A 23,446-nucleotide genomic window follows, 5' to 3' on the forward strand; every position below is an offset into this window, starting at 1 on the left:
CAGTTGCTTTCTACCAACCTCTAGGTTTGCTGTCTCCCTAATCTGTCCATAAGAATATTCATAAATCAACTCTAAGTTTCCTATTACACCTGGGAAGTAGCACTGGTAAATAAAGGAAGGTGAACAGGCCCAACTGAAGTCAAGCAGGCCATATCATTGCAAGGAAATGGGAAGGGTTGGAGATTTAGCTGCAAGGTTGGAGTTCTTGATTTTTGTTGTTTCCAGGACAGGGCATACTTGGCTGTGTAATTCTCTCTTGCTTTTCCCTTTGAGGACTGCTACTGCACCAGAAACTCCCAAGGCAAGTTAAGTGACTGTAACACTATTGGCTGGAGAGAAGAAGGGCTTCAGGATTAAAAACACAAGGCTTAGAAATCTGGGCAGGAAACCAAGAGACAGGCTAGGCCCTGGGACCATGAATCGTGTTGAGAGACCATCTGTCAGGTGAGGCTCCAGCTTGAGAATTAATGCTTTGGGAAGGCTGGAGACCTCAAAGTTCCCGCTCCCTGCTCTCAGTGGGGACATGAGCTGTTCTCAGCGGGGTCATGAGCTCCATCTGCTCTCTGACCTGGCGAGGTTCCCACTGACCAGCCCAGGTTGGCTCCACTGAGATTCAACTTTCCTTCAGGGTAGTTCAGCAAACAGCAAGGAGAGAAGAGTTTCTCTAAAACAATCCGTTGGCCACCTTGGTAAGAAAAGCAAAGCACTTCAGCTAGAAACACGCTCCTGGAGCAGCACATGCTTGCCAGTGTCCTGATGTCCTTTAGAAACAGGCCTTAATCACAGGATTTCTGTCCTCCTTGACCTTGGTGAGAGTCAGAATCTGATGTTTGAGGTGGGTATTTTGTTAGATAGAGCATCTTCCACAAGTGTTATTCCCCACTCCCTGGAAATGCCATTCTAATGTGAGAGACGTGATGGCAGATATTCTCCACATTCCCATATGCCAGAAGAGAAGAACAAAGAGCAGGGGGAGCCTGACATCAGTTTCTGCACAACAAATGTATGTTGCCCTGTGGAATGAGATTAACAAAACAGTGTCTGCTCTCTTCAGTAGAGAAAGCCAGCACACAGCATTGGCAAGATCACTATCTGGACACACAGGCATGCCCTGCCAGTGTTAGACCCAGGAGTGACACAAACTCTGCACTGCTCTTGCTAGGCGTTGATCAGCACTTTGTTTCTTCAGTCCAACACACCTCTCTGGAATCCTTAACACGCTCTTAACTCAGCAGCTAAATCATAGGACAGAAGTTTTACAAGAGATTTAAGTGTTTGCTTAGTTTTGAAATCAACCCTGATGCTACTAACGTGATGTGTAATTATATCAAGAATTAATTTAAATCCACTGACTCCAGTAAAGGTGTTGCTTGTAAATGGAAATTTCTAGGGCTCACAAATGGACCTTTTTCTGCTAACATGAATAAAGGAGTTGCAACTTTCTTACAGAAGGAATACACCAAAATACACCAAGTTGGTATATTTTGAGATACATAAATTTCTCCTACTAGTGTCAGAAAGAATCTTCACTTTAAAGTATTTTAAGTGAGCTGACCAAATATGTTTCCACATACTGTTCTACATGGCAGGCATCTTCATTACCTGCAGCTATGTTTATCTTTAACATTATTATTTGGAGGGGTACATGGACCAGTAATTGCCCATGTTAATTGCTCCCTTGCCCATGTTAATTAACAGCTGCCTGTCTTTTCTCCTCTTTCCTTGAGAATGCCCTATGTGAATCAGAGACCTGAAAATCATCACAAAAGCCACCTTTCTGTTTTGGATGCACTTACTGGCACATTGATTAAAATGCCCTTAAACATGGCTGGATAGAAGTCTTTGAAAACTCCAGAGCACAACCATGCACCAGTCCAAAGCTGCCAGAGCTGCACTGAACTGCTTGCGGGGCAGGTTTGGTACTTAGGAGACAAACTACATCTCTGCTGCACTGCATGGACTCATAAACTGTATGCAGTGGGTACTGAGAAGAGACAGAATGTGTCCAAATCTCATTTTTCTTTGTTTGTGTTGGGAATCAGCCTTGGCTCTACATTACTCCTCTATCATTTGTGGTGTATATATTTCAGTAGCAGAGCTGGCTACTGTTCATAACTGAGCTATCATGTGGGTCATTACAATCATCCATGAACAAGTGTCAACAGAAAAACTTCAGATTTCTAGTGTGTCAGAAGTCATGTCTTTTCTCTTTACACTGATATTTCTTCAATAATATCTTCTCTTGCTTTTAGGATGACCATTCCTAACAAAGTGTCCTGATAGGATTATGCTTTTTGTTCTGATTATTTTAAAGGCAGCCACTGTCACCTCTAAGAACATATTGCTTCTATTGTTATTTTACTCTGGTGTTTCTCCTAGGGAAAAACAGGTGCCGTACAGCAAGGAGACAGTGCTGTCCAGGACAGTGCAGCCAGACATCTGTTTCACAATGTAAATGAAGATCACCTGAAGAGCATAAAAACGTTCTCAAGTGAGACCTGTTCTTTTGTTAATGGTGGAAGTGACAGGAATAATCCTTGTTGTTTTTATGTGTTTACAAGAAATACAACAGTGTATATAATTTGGATGGTCAGATGAGAAGGAAGCGAGGTACATTGGGCTACATGTCATTTGCAAGTAGTTTACCTGATGTTTACACAGAGGTTACCTGTATCCTCAGCGTCAGGAAGAACGCCTTTTGTGTCATAGCAAGATCTGAATTCTTCTGAAGTTCTTCAACTACAAAGTGAAACGGATGAGACTCTCTTCATTATCCCATGTATTGAAAAAATGCCAGTCATCTTTTCTCCTTTGGCCACAGCTCCTGGCCCTCTCAGACAGCACTAGGTCCTCAGCTATGCCTTGCACTTCTGTTGGGGTTATACTTCAGGTTTATCTATCAATAGATGTTTCCTCCCCTGATTTTTCTTTTCCCTGGGTGAAGCTGCACTATGTTGCTAAGCTGATCAAACTGCTGGTCTAATGGGAAGCACCATTCTTCTCTGTTTCCCCACGCTTCTCTGAGCCACACAATCCTACCCTGTGGTACAGCTCTGGTACTCACTGAATCCAACCTTGAGTCACTTGATCTGGCAGGGAATGACTTAGTTTTGACCTCAGGCATTTTTCTATCAGTTTAGTATGATTCATCATCCCTCAGAATCTACTGAGGGTAGAGCAGGAGCAGCTGAAGTGATAGGAGGCAGCAGCTGGCAAAGGGGGATACAAAGAAAATGAACTCATCTACTCAGAGGCCATGAGCTCAATCGCGGGTCACCTCATGCTGTGATATTCCTTTGCTGAAGTAATTCCCACAAAACCTTCTGCCAGCATAGCTCAAGTTCATAAACATAGGTCTGTAATTTAGGTGCTCAGATTTTTTTTTGTTGTTGTTGTTGTTAGAAGGTCATTATTGCATCAGCCACTTTGTTCCATAAAAGAGCTCAGTAGTGAGCAGTTTATCTTAAAAAGAAGTGCAGCACTGGTCTGGCTTTGAGCCACCTCTAGTCTACACCCAGCTCTGTACTCAGGAATGAAATCTGACACGTAAAGGAGCATCTTTCTTTAAATGTTCTCAAGGCACTGACATAATATATGGCAACTTTTTTATGATGGCTTTAATGACTGGATCACAGGTATGATTATGGCCTGTTCATCAGAATGAACATGCTGGAAGTTTCTCTTTTTCTGCAGCCTTTATTTCCTTATTGGACAACTATGAGACATCAACTGGAGTAGAAGAAGTAGTGACTCCAGAAGAAATAGCTGAAAACAATTGTTTTCTTGATGCTATTTTAATGACTGGAGTAATGAAAGTAAGTAACAGAAATCTTTTTTAGTCACTGAAAACACTGAATTACAAATTATAAACTTCATATGTATCTTTGTTTTTTCTTTCAGCTAGCTCATGAATATCTGCTTAAAAAAAAACTGGCAAAACCAAACCTTGCTGATTTCAAGTATCAGCTCTATGACATCTGGTTCCAGCTCTATGCCAGGAAAGAAGGAGACAGGTATGTCTGATGAATATGGCCCCTGATCATCTTACGCTATTTTGATTTATGCAACGGTAAGCCTGAATTCCATCTGTTACACGCAGAACTGGAAGATGGCCTCAGGATACAGCCCAAGTCAGGTGTTCAATGGTCCCACACAGATCATGTTTAAAGGCTTACTGATCAGATACAGACAACGTTGACCCTTGGGGTACACTGGTCTCCAGCTGGACCATGTGTCCCTAGTCACAGGCATTCAACTGCAGAAGTTCATCCACTTTTCAGCCAATTACATCATTTACTTTTGTAATCTGTACTTCATCAATTTGTCTGCATTGCTGTTACAGGAGACGATGTCAAAAGTCTTGCTAAAATCAGAATAAGCAGATGAGATACATCTGTGACTTTTACTAACCACTTCATCATCAAATAAACTTTGTGGCTAGATTCCACTGCAAATTTTGTGCAAAGTAAGAAGAAAACCCAACAAACCCTAAAGTTATCCTAACAAATAAAGAAACTGTTCACAAATTAGCGTAGGCAAGCTTGTACATCTTCTTGCCTTTTGTCCCAGCCAATTTGAACTATTCAAACAAAAGACCTATATATTATTCTTTGGTTTATTACAGACCCGATTCTTGCATTTTTGAACATGTTTTTGTTGGAGAAACAAGGCGTGGTAAACAGATTTTAGGTTTGCACAACTGGGTGCAATTTTACCTTCAGGAGAAGCATAACCAAATTGACTACAAGGGATATATCACTCGGAAGAACAAAACCAGGGTAAGAATGAGCAGGGCAGCCTAGCAAATAAGATCAATAGGTACACAGAGAAAAGCTGTGCTAATGAATCAGAACACCATGATGCAGAGGCAAGGTTGCATTTTTCCCTGTATCTACTGAGTCACATCCATAGTCACTGACATGTTCCCTTTCATCCTCTTCCTACTATCATTTGTGGTTATTGCACACACAGCATGTGTCTGTAATTCCAGACCCCTTTAAGACAAAGGCTGGGAGCAGATGTTTTTATTCAAACAAAATCCTATGGCAATTCCCCTGACTTTAAGTGAAACTGGACAGAAACCTGTTAATCTGTATGTCTTCTAAGGTCCAGTGCAGTAAATTCCAAAAGGTGCCATGACAGGAATTACTGAGCCCAGGCTACAAAAAGTGTTTTGCTGGAAAGGCAAGGTTATTCTTGGGCTTGTACAGTCTGTAGATTTGGGTTTTTATTGCTGGCAGATCTGGAAGCTCACCCCTTGGCAGCTGAATTTATTGGAAAGACTTCTTTGACTTTGGTGGCTTTTGAATCAGGTTATTTATTCCTTGCTGCTGTCCTCTTCTTGCAACTGGAAGTCTGTAAATCTTAGAGCTGAAAATTATGGGGCATAATCCAAAGAGCATTGGCAATTTGGAACCAGATTACCAAAAAGTGAAGCTTAAAAGCCATTTTGGGTTGTTGCACTTGAACTAGTGTGAAAGATAGAAAGCTTTGCCTATACCTACTCTGGGACAGGTAAAGAAAACACAGACTGAAACATCAGCCCAAAATGCCATGTTTCCTTAACAGCAGTGTTTGGTGGGTGATGGATTGGTTGGCTGGGATACCTCCAGAGCTGCTAGCCATGCTTTCTCAGTGACTGCTAGAACATAGCTTGGCTGCTAGGGCACTGGACAAACTTGGACTTTACAAGCAGGCGGGCATGGTTGTTTATTTTATTTTTCCTGGCAGCAAAGTGCTATTTCACTGTTTCTAAAGGAAACTCTTACCGGGATCTTAGGGATCTTTCTAATACCCAGAAAAAGACTGTCAAAGCATGACCAGTAATCTTTTCAGTTATGTTTTCTTACTAGTTAGAAACTCCTTCTGTGCATGCTCAGGATGCAGTAGTCCCAGGGGGGTCTTGCCTGTGGAGCCAGCCATCCACGGACGCAGAGTACTGTGGGTGCTGGTGACCCTACACCATTCCTGGATGTGTTGGTGTGAATGGTGACCAGCTTGTGAGGAACATGAGCAGTGCCAAATGGGGCATGGGTGTAGGTATGGCACCAAATGATGCACACATATTTCTTCACTAATTTATGAAGAGGATGCTACTGCTATGGGGGTCAACTGCTCTGAACCTAATTTGCCCAGGTATACATAAGCAGAAGAAATCCTAGTGCTCCCTCATGCCCAGATCCTTTTGTACTGAAACTATTTCAAACAGTAATGCTAATTTTTGGGGAACGGCAACACTACCAATGCTTAATTGATAAAATTGATCATGTATGCTCTATAGGACAGGGAAAAAGCTGCGCTCCAGGTCTGTGATCCTGGCATGGCAAGGATATGGTGTATCACATGTTGCTTAGGGCTTCCTAGTTGTAGCTCAGCTGTGGTTGAGGCAACTTCACTGTGGCACTGAGCTACTGAGATCCACATTAGGACTGCAAAAGGAGCTCAGAAGGGCTGGCATTCAATTTGTAACATCTATTTCCCACTGACTTTCACTGTAAACTGGGTGAGTCACTTTACTCTTGGTCTCCTATAAAAAAACTCATTATAATTTATTTGAACTGATATATCAATTTAACTGAGTCTGCTCTACTTTTCTGCTGACTAGTCTGCTCTAGCCTCTTTTTGGAGAAAAAAAAAGTTCACTGGCTTAAACTGCTGTCCATCTATTGTCTTCAGTGGTGCAAGATTAGTTTAGATGAAGAAGAAAACACAATTCACAAACTGTAGAACCATAAACAGGATAATTTGTACCTAAAAATCCAGAGTCTGAAATTGTAGGTATGTGGTCATAGCTGTGCTGGAGATTATCCCATTGTTGTTTGTTTGTTTGTTTGTTTAATGCTTTCAGCCTGACAAAGATGACCAAGTTTTGAGCATCCAATTCAGCTGGAAGGGCTCAGTAAAGCCAATTGGAAGCACCTTTATCGGTGTCAGCCCTGAGTTTGAATTTGCCCTTTACACCGTCATTTTTCTTCTGTCTGAAGAAAGAGTCACACGTGAAACAGTGAAGATAGAAGAATATGAGATACAGATTGTTGTTTGTCGCCATGGGCACCACATTGGAACAGCATATCCAGTGCCCTGCAGCACCAGTAGTGAAGACCAGTAGTTACAGTGATCAGGCAACATTTACCTTTGTTTTGTTTTGTTTATTTGATGGAGGGGAGGGAGTAAATTGATGAGATGTCTCATACAATTAATTTCTAGTACAAGTTTTTGAGTTGTTCACTTTTAGTCTGCAATAAAGTGTTTAATCAATAGTGTGACATGCTGGAGTGTCTGACCCACCTTGAAATACGTTTCTCCTCATATTAAAGTCTGTATTAAACTTGTATTAGCCTTCCTTAACACATTACAACACTATACTTTTCACCAGATAACAGATTTCAGAAAAAAGCCATATTAAAATCGATACACACATTTCTCTTATTTGTTACCTGCTGCATATTTGGAAGAACAAAAGCAATACGTTTTTTATACTTTTCCTTCCAGACAGGAACTTGGATTTGGTGCAAGCTGAACCACAGTACATTTTTTTTTTCTCTTCTCCTCATTTCATTAGAGGTTAATTTCAAATGCATTTTTCCTATGCTCAGGAAGCATGTTCAGCTGTGAGAATGATAACCAGATCAACAGTAAGTCTGTCACTGCTGTGGATCTGCCCAGATTTTTGCCTGCATACCATAGTAGGCTTTATCTGACCTAAGTTTACAAGTCCATGGTATAGGCACCTATGTTCCCATTACAGTCACTGAAGTCTGCAGTCATTTTTCTGCTTGTGTAATCTCTGTTAGGGTTAGATGAATGACCCTGTATAATACACTGAATAAATTCTGGGTAACAATAATCAGATGCCACTGGAGACACTGGTTCTCTTCCAAGACCTGGTCACTGTTCCTTTTGCTGATGAGAACATCTGCCATTTTTCTTCCAAAATGTATTCAATACTCCAGTGAAAGGAATGTGATGTTTTTCCTTCTCATGCTAATGCAGAAACAGGCAGATGTTCTGAGAATGTGACAAGGATTGCTTAGATATTCAAATCCTACAATTACTCCTGATGTGTATTTTCTGACAACACATTATTTGGAAAGTGCATATAACTTTCATGAATTTGAGTGTTAAAGTTAAAATGCTAACTAACCAACCCAGTGCTGGAAATATGCAAAGAAAAGAAAAGGGAAAAAAAAAAAAAAAGAAAGAAAAAAAAAAGCCTACAGAGATACATCATTACATAAGGTAGAGAGAGGCTGACATATGAAGGATAGCAAGTTACTGTTCCAAGCACAAAAGGGATTAAACACAGCACAAAGGGAATAGACATAGGACTGCTACCACGGAATATCTTCGAACTCCCCTGTTCAGGGACTTCCATCAGCCTGATGCTGTAGGACCACCACATGCTTATTTCTGCTCTTGGTGCCCCTAAGGGACACTGGAGTGCCCTGCAACCAGTAAAGTGACCTATGTGACAATAAATGTACTTCACTGATATTTTATTTGGTAGCAAAACCATAACAAGATTTAAAAAAAAAAAAAAAAAAAAAAAAAGATTATGTAATTGGATGATGTTACAACACTAATTATACACGAAGCCAACTTATATGAAGCCAAACAAGCATCACCAGTTTCTGCAATCCTCTATCCTCTGTTTTGAAGTGTAACTGCAGGTACTCAGAAATACCTGAAACTTGGCAAATCCATCCTAATAGGAAAAAAATGTACACTGTTGCACACTGATACTATTGCAGAACAAGAGATTTCAGTGATAGTTCAAGTAGTAGAAATAAAAGGCAAGAAATCAACTGTATAAATTCTCTAAAGGTATACATTTAGTGATGTCAGAGAATTAAAGTTATATTCTCAGTTTATGCTGAAAGTATTTAGAATTGTTTTTGCATAATGACATTAGAACTCTAAAATTCTCAAATTATGACTTCTATGGAAGGTCTTAAACCTCCAGGCCTAAATCTTAACATAACTAGTACAGACAGCTCTCTTAGCCAGAGGGGATCAGATGCTTACAGGAAAATTGTAACTGTGTATTCCACAGAACTGCAACTGGTGTTTGCAAGGTAGAATGCAAACTAAGGATGTGAACAAGAACTTTAGTTTTCCTTCTGAGGTAGTTAATACAGCCTAGTAGTTGATACAGCCTATGCCTAGGCAATTAGCAGGCTTAACATATAAACCTATCTAGATCTGCAAATAAGCAGAAACTATAGGAGAGATGGTGGAAGTGAATGATCTAAAAATTAGCAAATACACCTGCTAAGTGCAAGGGAAGAAGAAGAAGAACAGCGAGCAATAAAAATGGAGGCACAGAGTATGGATTCAGTATTGTCTAATGTATTGAAAAAAGAAAACCGCAAAAGAGAAACACAGTGATGAATGCCAAACACCCAGGAACTCACTGGTCACCTGCCCACAGTAACCAGAAGAGGTTGATCACCTGAGTGTCTAGGACTTTGGCTGCGCTTTGCCTGGACAAGCAGGCTACTCACTCCTGAGGGCAGAGGTGTGACAAGCCAGCCCCCAGGGCTGTGAGGAGGAGAGAATCTGCACTGCTGAACAGGCAGATGCTACGTCTCTAGAAAACAGGAAAAAGAGCTGGTGTAGAATTTAAATATTATATCAGTTCACAATAATCCCAAACAGGAGGACCCCTGGGAAAACTGGCAATGTGATCGCTTGCTCCCACTGTGTAGGAAAGGAACTACAGGCACTAAGAGTACTGCATCTGACATATCCCCCAGGTGGAAGGAGTAACAACTTCTTCCAATATTGTGAGCACTCCCAACCAGTCCTAAAAGGAAAGTAACCAGCACCTGTCCTGCAATCCTTCCTGATCCTTCCCAGCGAACCTGTGGGTGCTGGGACCAAGGCCCACACACAGGGGCACTGTGTCCAGAGGTGATGAAGTGGCTTCTGTCCTCAAAGTCTTGCCAGCATCCTCCCATGTGCATGTTCGTGGTGTTGGCCTCTTGGCACCCAACGCCCGCTCAGCTTCACCCAGCAGTGGCAACAGCACAAGGGGGCTCTCATGCTCCACCCTGGTGAAGGGAGCTTGTAAAAGAAACATCACCTCTATCTGACCTCTATTATTAGCTAAAATGGATAGAGAATGTAATTCTTCGAGACTCCTCAGAACATGCTCAAACGCATATTTACACAGCAGGCTGACTTAAAGATGATTTGCCATCTTAAACTGAGCAACATGCTTCAGAAGGTCCCTTTCATAGTCAGCATTTTCAAGCAAGAGCCATGCCCTCTGCTGGCCAATTCAACTATAATTCCTGCAGTTCTCTGCATTAAGAATGGCCTTCTACACCGTATCCCTGCAAGCAACGCCATCACGTTGTTACCTGGGGCACGGGTTTGTGACAGTCAGCTCTCTGTGTCCCTGATGCAGAGTCACTTAAGCAGAGAATAGAGGCTTACAGAGGTTTAAGGCAGTGCCAGTAGCTGTATGCGTATGAACGGCTACAGTCTGAGAGACTCTGTGCTGGCTTGCTCTTTACTGAGTTTTGTAGCCCAGGTATGGAAGTGGCAGTTTGCCAGACAGAAAGAAAAGATGATTTTTCCATACAGGTGAATCCATCAGGAGAATGTAGTATCCCGATGACATCCTATATGTGGAAATAGAGAACTTTTGTAGGTGGAAATTAATTGACAGAAGACTAAACTGGCTAATACTAAGTTAAGGCCACATCAAACAGATTTGGAAGAGTTGCCAGCCTTTCTGTGGAGGGTCTTCATTGACTTGACATGCCTACATCCTACAAACACTTCCCCCCATCTATCCTCTTCTACCTCCTCCCCCTGCGCAGCGCAGGTAACAGTTAAGGTTTGATAATACCAAAAGCTATCAGGTGGTTAGTCAGTCTGTTAGCTATGGAAGAGTATCAAACATGGATGAACCTTTCAGCTAAATCCTCTGGGAATTACAGGTCAGAGCAACATCTTTAGAGTTCCTCCTTCTGATGGTAGAGAAGTGTGACAGTCCAAGCTTGTGGGAATATTTGAGGTGAGATAAGAATAAGAAAATATTATAATTGTAATGGGGTATATTTGACTATGACACAAGATATCACAGCTATATACAGAGGACACTTATGGCATCTTAACTGAATCTTCTGTACCTTTTATCACAACTTTACATTTCCTGAATTAATCTGTAATATCCAAATTCACTTTTTTTTTTTTTTTTTTTCTGAACCAAGTTTTCTATTGGAAACTGGAATAAAAGAAAGAATAATAAAAATACCCACTAGTGTCATTAGAATATGTGGATAGACACTCCATGGTGTAAGAAGAATTTTAAACCAATTAACAGTAAAGAGTCAGAGAATATTAGCAAGTTTCTGAAAATAATATAATAATACATGTGGGGATTGTGGGGAGAAACAATATGACAGCTTTATAGCAGTTGGCTCTGAGAATGTGGCCATAGATCTGATGAACTCTCACTGAAGTTATATAGAATGAAATACAAAGTCTGTCTGCTGTATGGAAGAAAGGAAAGCAATAAGATAGTTGAATAATGATCACAAACAGAAAATTGCTTAGCCACTCATGGCAACATCTCTCAGTTTCAGTCTCCCTAAATAAAATATGCAGTAGACTAAGATCTGTGGAAAGTGTTCAGTAATGCTATTACACTTAGATAAGAGTAGGAAATTTGTAGAATGAATTAAGATTGAGTGGTACTGGCTTCCAGAAAAACAGGCATGCACAACTTCATTTAAGTGAGCTTGCGCAATAGCATCTTCAAATGTGTTTTTTTTGTTTTGTTTGTTTGTTTGTTTGTTTGTTTGTTTTAAATAATAATAATGCTAGCAGCTGCTGTTATTTTCTCATACACGAATGCTTTGATAGAATTAACTTGCACCCAGTGACAATACTGGTTAAGAATGGTGGCACAAGAATTTAAAGCAGAGAAGCAGTTCTTCTCATGTTACAAGTGCTGTTAACTACAGCCACAATACAAATTGCTTGCTGAGTTGAATAAGATAAGGAAGAGCACAATCATGCACCAGAACAGTCCATACAAGTATCACCTGATAAGCAAGTTGTAGCAGCAGGACAAGACCAAGTTTATAGGTAAGTATTACCACAAAGAAGACACTGAACCCTGCTGATGGCTGCCAGACACTGATACGGAGTGTAGCAATGGCTCAGTATTAAAGATATCCAGCCACCAGGGATGAGACTGTAACCCAGAGTCCTGTGACCAAAGCTTGGTTCTGTGATGCATGGATGTGTAGTCTTGTCTTGGCTTCAGTAAGAAAAATTGTTGGTGAGCGAATATGTACACTACTGTCAGCAAGCTAATGAAAGTAGAAACAAAAGTGAAATTGTTGAACCTGGGTGACAGAGTCAACAGAGCATTAGAAAAATACCTAAACCAGAACTGAACAGCTAACAAGTGGTGGGTGCCAACAAGCAAGTGACAGAGTCCAAAAATGTCCTGTTGTACGGCTTGACTGTCCTCATGGTGAAAAAGGTTTTCCTTATATCCAGTCTGAGCCTCTTATATCTGTTTTCTCATCCTCCTACCATGCACCATTGTGAAGAGCCTGGCTTCATCTCCTCAAAAGCTTCCTTGCTACAAGCCTGGCAAATCCCAGCATTTCACAGCCTGGCCAAGGCACCTCAACAGAGATGTGTAGTGGGAGCCAGGACGCCCCTCACAAACAACAAGTGCTCCATCAGGAGGGCAGCAAAATCAAAGGGCCTTTTGTCATCCACCTGAGGGCACTGCCCAGGACATGCCATTTCCTTTGAAACAAACCCTGGTTCCTTGAATTATTCTGTAAAAAAAAAAAAAAAAGAAAGAAAAAAAGAAAAAAAAAAAAAAGGCCTCAGGAAGCAAAGAGCTGAGCACTAGAGAGCTAAATTAATTCTACAGGAGCTTTTGCTTTTTGTGTGTAGGCTCCACCTTGACCTGCTCTAAAAGCAGTTTCGGTTTCTCAGGCCTGCAAAGCTGTTTGCTCAGGACAGTTTACAAGTTTTCATAGTTTAATCACTCTCAGACAGTTAAGCCTCTTGAATATTTAAACAAATGCTGAGGTCATTGTTATGAAGAATTGACTTAAGGGGAATGCACGGAGAGAGGTTTTTTTTTTTTCCTTCCCTGGAAATCACCATGCTCTGCAGCCATCTCGAGTGGAGCAGGTAAAATCTAAAGGCAATGACTGATGTTCAGCCACAGCAAAGTCTTCAGGACCAAGGGAGAGTTATGTCACATTTTGCATTGAGCTGCTGAAGTTACAGAGTAGGTTCAAATCCCCCATTAAGCAGAGGTCTTTTAAAAACATTTTTCTCACATGCCTGCCTCAGCTGTGCGGTGGGTGCTTCTTCCTGGTGGGCCCTCCAGAGGAAAAAAAACATTGCTTTCAAGCAAATCTTGCAAGAGTCTGCATATATGCCTTTAGATACAGTTGTAGTTCTGCTGCCTTGTTTCTGATAATGCATAACAACAGCAATGCAAGCAAACTCCAGAAATAAGGGAGAACATGGGCTATCTCATTATATTTTGATACATAGGCACCTTCTTTTCATTTCATCAATGTATGTGGGGTTCTAAAAAGCAGTACAAGAAGAGCGTGAATTTTAAACACTCTGTGAAATGATACAAGTTTCCTTCATTTACTAAGGAAGGTCATTAGAAAGGACAACTTTACTGTAAATCAAGGGAAAAGAAAAAAAAAAAAAAAAGTGAACTAAGTATCAAAACATATTTGAGAACATTTTGTAACAGCATGAAATAATAAAGGAGGAAATGACAAGGTGATGTAGTGTTTGCTTCAAACTTTTCTGCAAGGTGCCCAAGGACCTCCTAAGATCTAGGCCACTTCTCTTTTAAGCCAGGCCTTAAGCCAGAAACAGGTGGCTGCCTACAGAAGCTATAGCCAGATCATTTCCCACTCTACAAAGGACTGTGAATGGCCAGGGTATGTGGGGAGGAACAAACAAACAAACAAACAAAACCTCCTAAAATACCCTCCTTCTTGCATAGTAAGAGGTCAGTCTCCAGTGACTGCTTTGTAACTGAATTTTTGTTGATTGCTCTCTGTGTTCTTTAAAGCTATGAGAAACTCAGGATATAATTACTGTAAATCAGCTGATGTAGTCTTATTTGGAACTTGATTTGACCCTTGCTGCCTTCTGCCTTTAAACATCTCAGCCAAGCACAAGCATGTAAGGAGCACAGCATAGCTAAGTTCCTTTGGTTTCTGTCACCTATGCTGCTCTTTCTTGAATTTGGAATCAAAATAATATAGTACAGGCAATATCAGTTGCAGAAATGATAACAAAATAGTGATGGTCCCACTAAAAGTGGTCACAGAGGAAACGTCAACTTTGTACTCTTTTAAATGTAATTGTAAAGATCCTATTTCAACTACAACATCACACTGGGATTGCCTCTCCCTTCCCCCAGGAAATCAGCATCCTACCAGGTCTAATTATAAAGACGGTAGACTTAATAGCGATTGTGCCTTTATCTTAATGAGGTGGGTCAAGACTGAAAGTGATGTGCTCTGAGGCAGGGAGCACCCGGAAGGGAGCAAGGGGCAAGCCAGGCACAGCAAGACACTCACCAGTGCCTGCAGCAGGGACCAGCTCTGCTCACACACATGCAGCAGGATGCAAAGGGACTTCTCTGGCACCAGCTGCTCTCAGTCAGCTGCCAGCAGCAGTCTCGCATGAAAGCATGTCAGAGCTCCATGTAGGAAAGCACATCAGAGCTCAGTTTCAGACCCTCCCTGTAGCTTTCTGTCCCATGCTATCCTCTTATCCTTCTTTGGGGTTAGGGTTACTGGAAAGGTAACAAAGCAACAGCTGTCCACTTCAAGTCTCATCTCTAGTTTGGAGCATTAGCTTTCACCTGGGCTTCAAAATCTTGGAACCATGCTGAGCCCCCATCTGGTTGATGGCCCAACTGAAGTCACACCAGCCTCAGCCCCAAAATGACACCATAACTAACCCAAAAGTCCTGTGTCCAGCACTGCACTTTGCCTGTTATGTAAACTGTTAGGTGTAAACAGATTTTTGTAAATTTGTTGTTGTCGTTTTTGGGGGGGGGGGGGGGGGAAAGAGTGGTTATTAAAAGAATAAATAGTTCAGTCTAGAAAGCCACAGGCTCATTCTGCTTATGTTTACCATACAGGAACCTGCATGTGCTGATTTTAATCCTACAGGGTTGCCAGTCTGGAGGCTCCCTTTGGGAGCAGAGTTACCCACATGCAGTCAGTGAGTGCAGTGGGATTTCTATGTAGTGAAAAAACAGCAAGTACAAAGTAATGACAGAGAAAAAGAAACTCAGACATACAGCCAAGGAGACTGTCCTATTAGTGACTAATCATTTTCGCATATCTGAACCATGGCAAATTACTGTAGAAAGACATTGATTTTTCACTATCTAGCCCAAAAATGAGAGTTACAAGACATGCATGACAAGCCGTACTTTTGAGCATCCTGTATCTTTGCTCAGCCTGGTTTTTCACAGACTAATCCTCACAATTGATAGAAATACTTTGATGGAAAAACTCTTCTAAATCAAACAAATGCATAGCATTGAGGAAAGTTGTACACTCACTATGACATGACAATTTCTCTGAATTCAAGAACAGGTACCTACAGGAGTAAGAGATTAAGTCATAAAATACATGTTTCTACACACAATGGAAAAGGTGAGTATAAATTAGGTATGAGCTGCATTAATACAGGTTGCTAATTATTTCTTTTACTTTACTCTCTCACAATAAGAGGCAAATAGACCACAAGAAAATACTTTCTAATCACTGACTATACCACCATTGCTATTTTAAATATGTTACAAGGTTAAATATGTTATAAGGACACATTTACTTCCAAGCAGTGACTCAGGTGGAGAGTATTGTTCTCAATATCTCTTACACTTTTCCGCTCTGGTAAAAGAACTGCTTTTGCCTACTTATTTTTCTCAATAGGACCAGAAAAGTAAGCCTATCGTTGTAGAATGTAAAACAATAGAAAAGATCATTTGAAATAAAGTGCCTATGGCAAGTGAGAAAAATTTAACATCGAGCCAAGCAGAGATTAAAAATATTCTTATTTTCTTAAGGAATTTTTAATATACTACCAGTCTATCCCCAAACTTGATCAGTCATAATAATTTTTACAGTCCGGAAATTTGTTCTTAAGCTCCTCTAAAACAGCCAAGGAGAGTTCTATAGCACTGGTTGGTAGTTATTTACATACTTTAAAATGTTACACAGAGCAAGCCAAGGGTTCCTACATCTGTTGAAACTAAATAAGAGGCTTTTCAGACCTTGTATGGGAAGAACAATTGCTAGAACAGCAAAAGAGGAGCAACCGGTAGGCCCTAATGAACATGTTTACCCCTCTCTGCAGCAGCAAGGGCTACTGAAGGACAAGACAAGAGTCAGAACTGAGATCTGGTTTATATTTCAAATACATAGGCTCTAATGCAGATATTAGAAATGGTACAAAATCATGGAGATGTCACCCGGAATACCTGCTCCATGGGCTGAAAACCAGTTCTGTGGGATGTTAAAAGCATCCAGTTTCTTTCAGGTTTGGGAACGTCCCAGAAGCCAAGGGCCATTAGATCCCATTACAGGATTTCATTACTCTTCAGAGACCTTCTTCATGTTCTCATATCTGGCAAGATAGAAGTGAGAATGCAGATATGACAACAAAACTTGTGATGTGATCTCTAGTCTTGTCTCTTGTCTCTTCTTGTTCCCTACATGCACTACATAGATGTTCTTTAGGAGTTCTTGAAACTTCAAGGAGCTGATTGCTGCAAATAAATTATTCCACTGCCACCAGGGAATATAATTCACAGCTTCTGGGGAAAAAGCACTCACCCCTTTGCAGCTCATACTGTTCTGGATATTACTGGCCTCACATCCTCTTGTTCTGATTCACACCAAATTTCCAATTAAAAAAAAAAAAAAAAAGTTGCTTTAGCCATTTCCCCCCTTTTGCTTTTTACTCCTTTGCTAATAATTCCCAGTGCTCACACTGTTTGGGTGACAGCCATAAGAACTGAGCAGTTTCACAGAGCTGTCTCCTCTCACCCAAACACCTGAGGTCCTGAGTGCTCTTTGAACACACACTACTTTACACCGATTAATCTACTCATCCATTTGGGAAGCCTCATCCTTATGTCAGGCACTTCACTGAATAGCTTTTCTCAACTCAGGTAGCCCTCGTTTTCTAACAGAATTCCCCGTTGTCTCTTGTACTCGTTGGCTGCTGACCTTCCCTTACAGAAGACACATCGATGTGTTCATAAAATGTCCACCTTTTACCCATAGAGCCACTAAGTTTAGGATTTATTGCAGTTTCTATTCAGTTGCCTACTACAAATATCAGGTCTGTAGCTTCCCATACTCATTCTCCCCTCCCCAGATCTTTCAAACACTGCATCACCACAGACCCACTCATAAGGTACCAACACTGGGGAAGCTGGGGAAGCTGTTAGGAAAGCACCTGTAGCTATTCCCATCACTGGAGCTCTTCAAGCCTCAGGTCAGGCTCCATCTAGCCACAGAATCACAGAAGGGCTGGGGTTGGAAGGCACCTTTGGAGATCATCTAGCCTAGTCACCCCACTCAAAGCAGAGTCACCTACAGCAGGTTGCTTGGGTCTGCGTCCTCTTGAGGTTTGACTATGTACAAAGACTGAGACCTCACAACCTACCTGGACAACCTGTTCCAATGTTTCACCACTGTTTTGTTTCGGTTGGACTACCTATATTTCAGTTTATGCCCATTGCCTCTCATCCTATCAAATGGATGATGTTCATGGGTGATGTTCAGTGGATCGTCAAAATGATCTGAGTTCTCCCAGCTTCCCCTCATATGTCAGTCTCTTACTTACCGGTACTGGGTCTGGCTGGGATAGAACTAATTTTCTTAATAACATCTTCTGTGGTATTGTGTTTTAGATTTGTGACCAAAACAATGCTAATAACACACTGATATTTTAGCTATTGCTGAGCAGCTCTTGCAGAGTACCATGGCGTTCTCTATTTCTCACTCTGCTCCTCCAGTAAAAGGACTGTGGGTGTGCAAGGGGTTGGAAGGGGACAAAAACAAGCAGATTACTCAAACTAACCAGACATTCCAGCCTGTTTCAAGTAGGAATCAGTACCATGCCCTGTGCTTTCCTCTGTACCCTCCCCTCAAGCCCCATAGACAGCATCACAGTCATGATTCCCAGAGCCTTCCTTCCACATGTGATCATGCTTATCTTGACTCATATTCATTTCACACTCCTCCTTTTATTGAGTCAGTTCAGGACACAAATTTAAAATACTTCACAGCATAATAACTAACAGATAGCTCAGACCTGCCACCAACACCTCTCATAACAAAACAGAACATCTTGACAAAGAGAAGAAATAGTAAAAAAAATTATTTATTTTTCTTTTACAAGACAAAGGGAAAGAGGCCAAAGTCTACCTCGCTTTGATTCTCTGATTATCAAACCTTGGAACATTGACTCAGCAGGGAAAACAAAGAAAAACAAGAAAAAACTACTACATGTATGCAAAAAGGCACTTTCTTAGAATAAGCAATGGTACACCAAGCCTGATATCCATTGCAGTAGGTCCCAAACACGTCTGTATTCTGTTCATAGAATTGCCACAGTAGACACCCTGTTATGCCTTTATGATCACAAACCACCATTTTACCATCTCTGGTAAGGGTTTCTAGTTCACTAAGTTTTTCATTGTTTAGCCCAAAGAGCCCAAAACAGAAACAACCAGTAGAAGGAGAAACTATGCAAAACTTGCCCTAGTGACCACAGACTAGGCCATGGCTGACAATTCTCTGTCTGCATCTAAATAAAACAGTGGGGCAGTGGGAGGAAGAATAAAAAAAAAAAAAATAGTGACAGAGAGAGTAGGAAGTGAAAATAGCATCCACTTATACCACTCAGTGCAGTCAGGAAAAACTACTGCTCCCCACAAGCAGAAGACATTCTTAAAAGTTCTTAAAAATGTTCATAGAATCACAGAATATCCCGCATTGGAAAGGACCCATAAGGATCATTGAGTCCAATTTCTTCAGTGCCAGAAGAGCTGCAGACATTCAAAACCCTGAATGTCTGCAGGATATACCATAAAGCTGAGCAGAACAAAAGAGAGTACATGGTGGTTTCACACTGATGGCCTGCTGAACCACTCTCCCTCCACCACTCTCTCTCAGTCTCCCTCCTCAAAGGTACAGGGGAAAAAATAGGATGTGAAAACAAACAAACAAACAAACAAAAAAACTCACGGGTTGAGATAAGGACAGTTTAATTAAAGGGAAAAGGGGAGGGAAAAAAAAAAAAAAAAAAAGAACAAGCAAATGCCACACAGAAACAAATAGAGAAAACCATTATTCTCTACATCCCATCAGTGAGTAATGTCTGGCCACGTCTTGGGCAGCAGGGCCTCAATATGTGCAGCCATTGGTTGGGAGGACAGGGTATCTTCATAACGAGCCCCCCCCCCCCCGTCTCCTCCCTCTTCCCCACCTTTTATTGCTGAGTGTGACACCACACAGTATGGGATATCCCTTTGGTCAGTTTTGGTCAGCTGCCCTGGTGATGTCCCCTCCCCACCCCTTGCCCACCCACAGCCTGCTGTCTCTGGGGTTTGGAGAGAGTCTTGGTGCTGTGGGGCACAGCTGAGCGATAGGCAAAGCACTGGTGTAATACCAATGCTGTTCTAGCTACATGTGTAGAGCACTGCACTGCTGTATGGGATGCTGTGGGGGAAGTTAACTCCATCCTAGCCAGCCCCAGCACATGGCATTACCTACATATGTACGCGCATGGGGTGCCAGCCAGTGGAGGGGTGTTTCCAGAACCTTCTTCACTCCAGAGCAGCTGCTTGTGCATGGAGCTGCCACTCTGCCCAACTTGAAGGCAGGTAGCTTTCATTGCAGAGCAGCACTAGCTTCCAGTCAGATAGCTCAGCAGACAAACAAACAAAAGGTGCGCACCCTCCTAAGCTTCCACAGCTGTGTTCCCCAGGGAGCTGTTGTGAAAAAGTGATGGGCAATTTGGCTTTCTCATTTTTATCATCAGAGAAAAGACAAATAAACCTAAGACAAACAGAGAAATGTTGTCCTCACATGCACAGTCTTTTACTTCTTTGTCCATTGCCTGAGCTAAGCTGAGCAAACCTCACCTTTCTTATATATGATGTGGGAAACAGAAGAGGCCTCAGACAAATGCAGACCTAGCAGTCATCTGAGTCACAATCGTGCAGCTAGCACCACTTGAAAAAGCTCTTGCTAGGAGGCTAGGTGACATGGGAGATCTGACTGACTTGTGATCATCAGAAGGTAATTGGAACACCTTCTTAATAGTGTAGGAGACAGGGTGGCCAATACTCTGTTCACCTCTGTCAACCCCATTCCAGTGTTACGCTCATGTGCCTTGGCAAACCTACTGAGATTGTGGTGGTGAACAGATGTAATGAGACTGGTAGACTCTACCTTACTCTTGCTTCTTGCAGCTCTTTCTCTAATATTTTCAGACAAAGAACTGTAAGAAAATCAAGAGCTGTAAGAGAATCAATATATCCTTTTGAGTTTTCTGCCACCATTTGTGAAAAAAAAAAAAAAAAATCCTCTACGTTGAGAACCCTCAAAGGCACAACAGCACCTTAAAAGAAATACATTAACTTTTTCCATTGCAGTTAAGTGAAACACTCACAGGAAAAGATCAAATCTTTTGACTGTACTTCTCAAGACCTCGCAGGAGAGACTTCTGTTCCTGCACAGTGAATTACAGGAGTGCTCCAAACTACTTGAAGAGGTCCACCATAAATGGCTTGGTTCCTTGACTTGCATTTAGACAGTATAGGTTTCCTATCAAACTCTCTTTAGCCTTGGGAATATTTAGAAACATCACCTCTTTCCAGTAGGATCAGTCCAAGTGCTGAAAGATACTAGATGCAGTTATTGATGTTTGCTCACACTTACAAAACCAGTGGATAAGATAGTTCAGTTCTTCCTGTGTCACATGAAATTTAAGGTGTGTTTGGAAGAGCTCTCCTACTCATCACAGGGTGTTAATTTGCCATTAATATAAAATAAAACATTGCTGTGCAAGAGCTCTTTATAAATGATTAACTGGCCTCAGATCCTCTTGTTCTGATTCACACCAAAGTTTCAAGCAAGTCCTGGGATCTGACACTGAACAGAGGCTCCACTGTTCTGCTCCGTGCTCAAACCACAGATGAAAAAGTCCCTTCCACCAAAGTCTGGGGAGGGGAGGGGAGGGGAGGGGAGGGGAGGGGAGGGGAGGCGAGGCGAGGCGAGGCGAGGCGAGGCGAGGCGAGGCGAGGCGAGGCGAGGCGAGGGCGTTGCTTTAGCCATTTCCCCTTTCTTTGTTTCCTTTGTTTTCTTCTACATTTTTTTCAGGACACTTCCTGTAGCACACCCTTAACTCCTTCAGTTCTTGTTCTTTGTTTTCCCATCCTTTTGGTGCTTTGAGAGTCAGTGTCAGAAGATGAGATACACATTTCTACAAAGGCCCCTTCCAAATTTAAAGTCATAGCAAGGGATCTTAGTCTTCCGAGTAAGGAAGGGGCTGCCACAAGTGGACCAACACTCACTTCCCTTCTGACATTTCTCCACCAGACCAAGCAGAGCAGAAGAAGGGTCCTGCAGAGGACCAAAATGTTGTTAAAACCAAGGCAAAAGGCTGCACAGATGGTCTGAAACCATGAGCTCCACCTACACCCCACAAATATCTTTTCTCCTGAACTCCCACCACCTCGTTTCAAAAGAGGGTTCATCTGTGATAGAACAGCTCAAGGGATAGGGGCTCCCAGGCAACTTCTCTTAGCTGATCCTTGGAGTCACTGCCGTTCAGAATCCATCTTCAAGATATCATACGTGGCAGGGCAGAAGTGAGAATGCAGTTGAGCCAGCAACGCCTGTGATGTGATCTTTAGCCTTGTCCCTTGGCTCTTCTTGTTCCATACATGCACTGCATAGGTGTTCTTTAGGAGTTCCTGAAGCTCTGAGGAGCTCACCACTTCAAAGTATTTCTTCCAGTCCTGCCACCGAATGGGATAAAAAGCCTCCCGGGGAAGAGCACTTACCCCTTTGCAGCTCTTACTGCTCCGAAGACTCCTAATGGAGCACCACTTCTTGAAGACACGCGTTAGGAGCTGTGGGCCTTGATGCCCCCAGATCCAGCTGTTGTAGTTCTCCACAAAGTCCTGCATGCAAAGCTCTATGAACTTGTGTCTGGGTTTAAAGGACAGAAAGGCCCCATTCAGTACATACTTGGACTGGGTACCAAGCACATTGGTGAGGTTCTTTAAGTTCTTAAGCACAATGAAGTCTGTGTCCAGGTAGATGCCACCAAATTTCCACATGATGGCAATTCTGCAGGCATCAGACAGGATGGGGAAGAAATAAGGCTCCCAGCGCTGCTGAGCCTGTGAGTACCACTTTGCCAGAGGTGTCCCAGAGAAAAGCTCTGGCAAATCCAAGGGCCGGATTTCCACATTGGGGAAGCAGCTCAGCAATGAGAAGCCCCAGTGGTTGGGTAACGAGGCATTTCTTTTGGCCAAGCCTTTCATGAGCACCACAACCCTTGTCCCAGGGTGTGTCCGTGCAGCGGACTCCACAGAGCATGTGAACAGGTCATTTGGGTTGATTCGCTCAGAGGTTTCCACAAAAAACACATCCCCAGGTGGAGGAGGAGGCCCATCAGCAATGGGATGGGCAGGAGACGGCACAGAGTGAGCACAGCGGATTTCAGTAGGCAAGCTGTAGACTTGGTCCCTGACCTTAGGGTCCTCCGTGATTCTCCAGTACAACAGGATGGAGACAAAGGACATGAACTTAAAGGTGAGGATGAAGAGGGCCCTCAGCTTGTGGCTCAACACCAACCGGGTCAGTTTTAGCAGGCAGTTGGGCATCCTGAGCATTCTTGTTCCCATCAGAGCTTGTTCTACCACAAGACACATCGTGATCTGATGGTGAGGAAAACAGAAAATACATTAACAGGCAGGTCAGCAGACCACAAGACATAGTACAGTACTATGGCAGAACTACACACTGAACACTGAATTTAAATTACATGTTGAATTTAAGCATGCCAGCATGCTTAAATTATACCTTTGGAACATTTCTTAAAAAGTGTCCTGGCTTCTCCATACCATAGCAATGCCCATAGGCCCCCATCAGAAACCATAGCCCTTTTTCAGGTTGTTAGAGGGTGAATAAAACTCACCTGCACACCCACAAAGGAGCTCAGAGGGATGATGGCAGGAGGGGGAGCCCAAGTAATATCATGCTGGGTCCACCACTCCCAGGCCCTCCATGGGGGCCATCAGTGGCCCATCTACATAAGCTCTGAGGAGTGCAGGAGCACAGAACCACAGAATGTCTGGGGCTGGAAGCGACCTCTT

At 42.3% G+C, this 23,446-nt stretch overlaps 2 protein-coding genes across 5 annotated transcripts in view; one reads left to right on the forward strand and one right to left on the reverse strand.

The window, feature by feature from the left end:
• Nucleotides 1-1,419: 1,419 nt before the first annotated feature.
• LOC309873910 (poly(U)-specific endoribonuclease-like) lies at nucleotides 1,420-7,108 on the forward strand (the record flags this gene model as incomplete). The annotated part of the gene is made up of 6 exons (XM_082751716.1): nucleotides 1,420-1,473; nucleotides 2,380-2,491; nucleotides 3,694-3,815; nucleotides 3,901-4,013; nucleotides 4,625-4,778; nucleotides 6,848-7,108. The coding sequence occupies 6 exons, from the start codon at nucleotides 1,420-1,422 to the stop codon at nucleotides 7,106-7,108; spliced, it is 816 nt and encodes a 271-aa protein (XP_082607842.1).
• A4GALT (alpha 1,4-galactosyltransferase (P1PK blood group)) overlaps nucleotides 2,676-23,446 on the reverse strand; it is a 32,178-nt gene continuing 11,407 nt past the window's right edge. For 2 of the 4 annotated variants that reach the window (XM_082763203.1, XM_082763202.1), the window contains one exon: nucleotides 19,644-23,008. In XM_082763203.1, coding sequence (XP_082619329.1) covers nucleotides 21,881-23,002 — 1,122 coding nt within the window. In that variant the 5' untranslated portion in view covers nucleotides 23,003-23,008 and the 3' untranslated portion in view covers nucleotides 19,644-21,880. Of the gene's footprint in view, nucleotides 2,740-16,310; nucleotides 16,669-19,643; nucleotides 23,009-23,446 lie in introns of those variants that run through there. The other 2 variants (XR_014317754.1, XR_014317755.1) reach the window with 2 other exon arrangements.

The sequence above is a fragment of the Aythya marila genome, assembly GCF_965140915.1.
Source record: "Aythya marila genome assembly, chromosome: 1".
NCBI lineage: Eukaryota > Metazoa > Chordata > Aves > Anseriformes > Anatidae > Aythya > Aythya marila.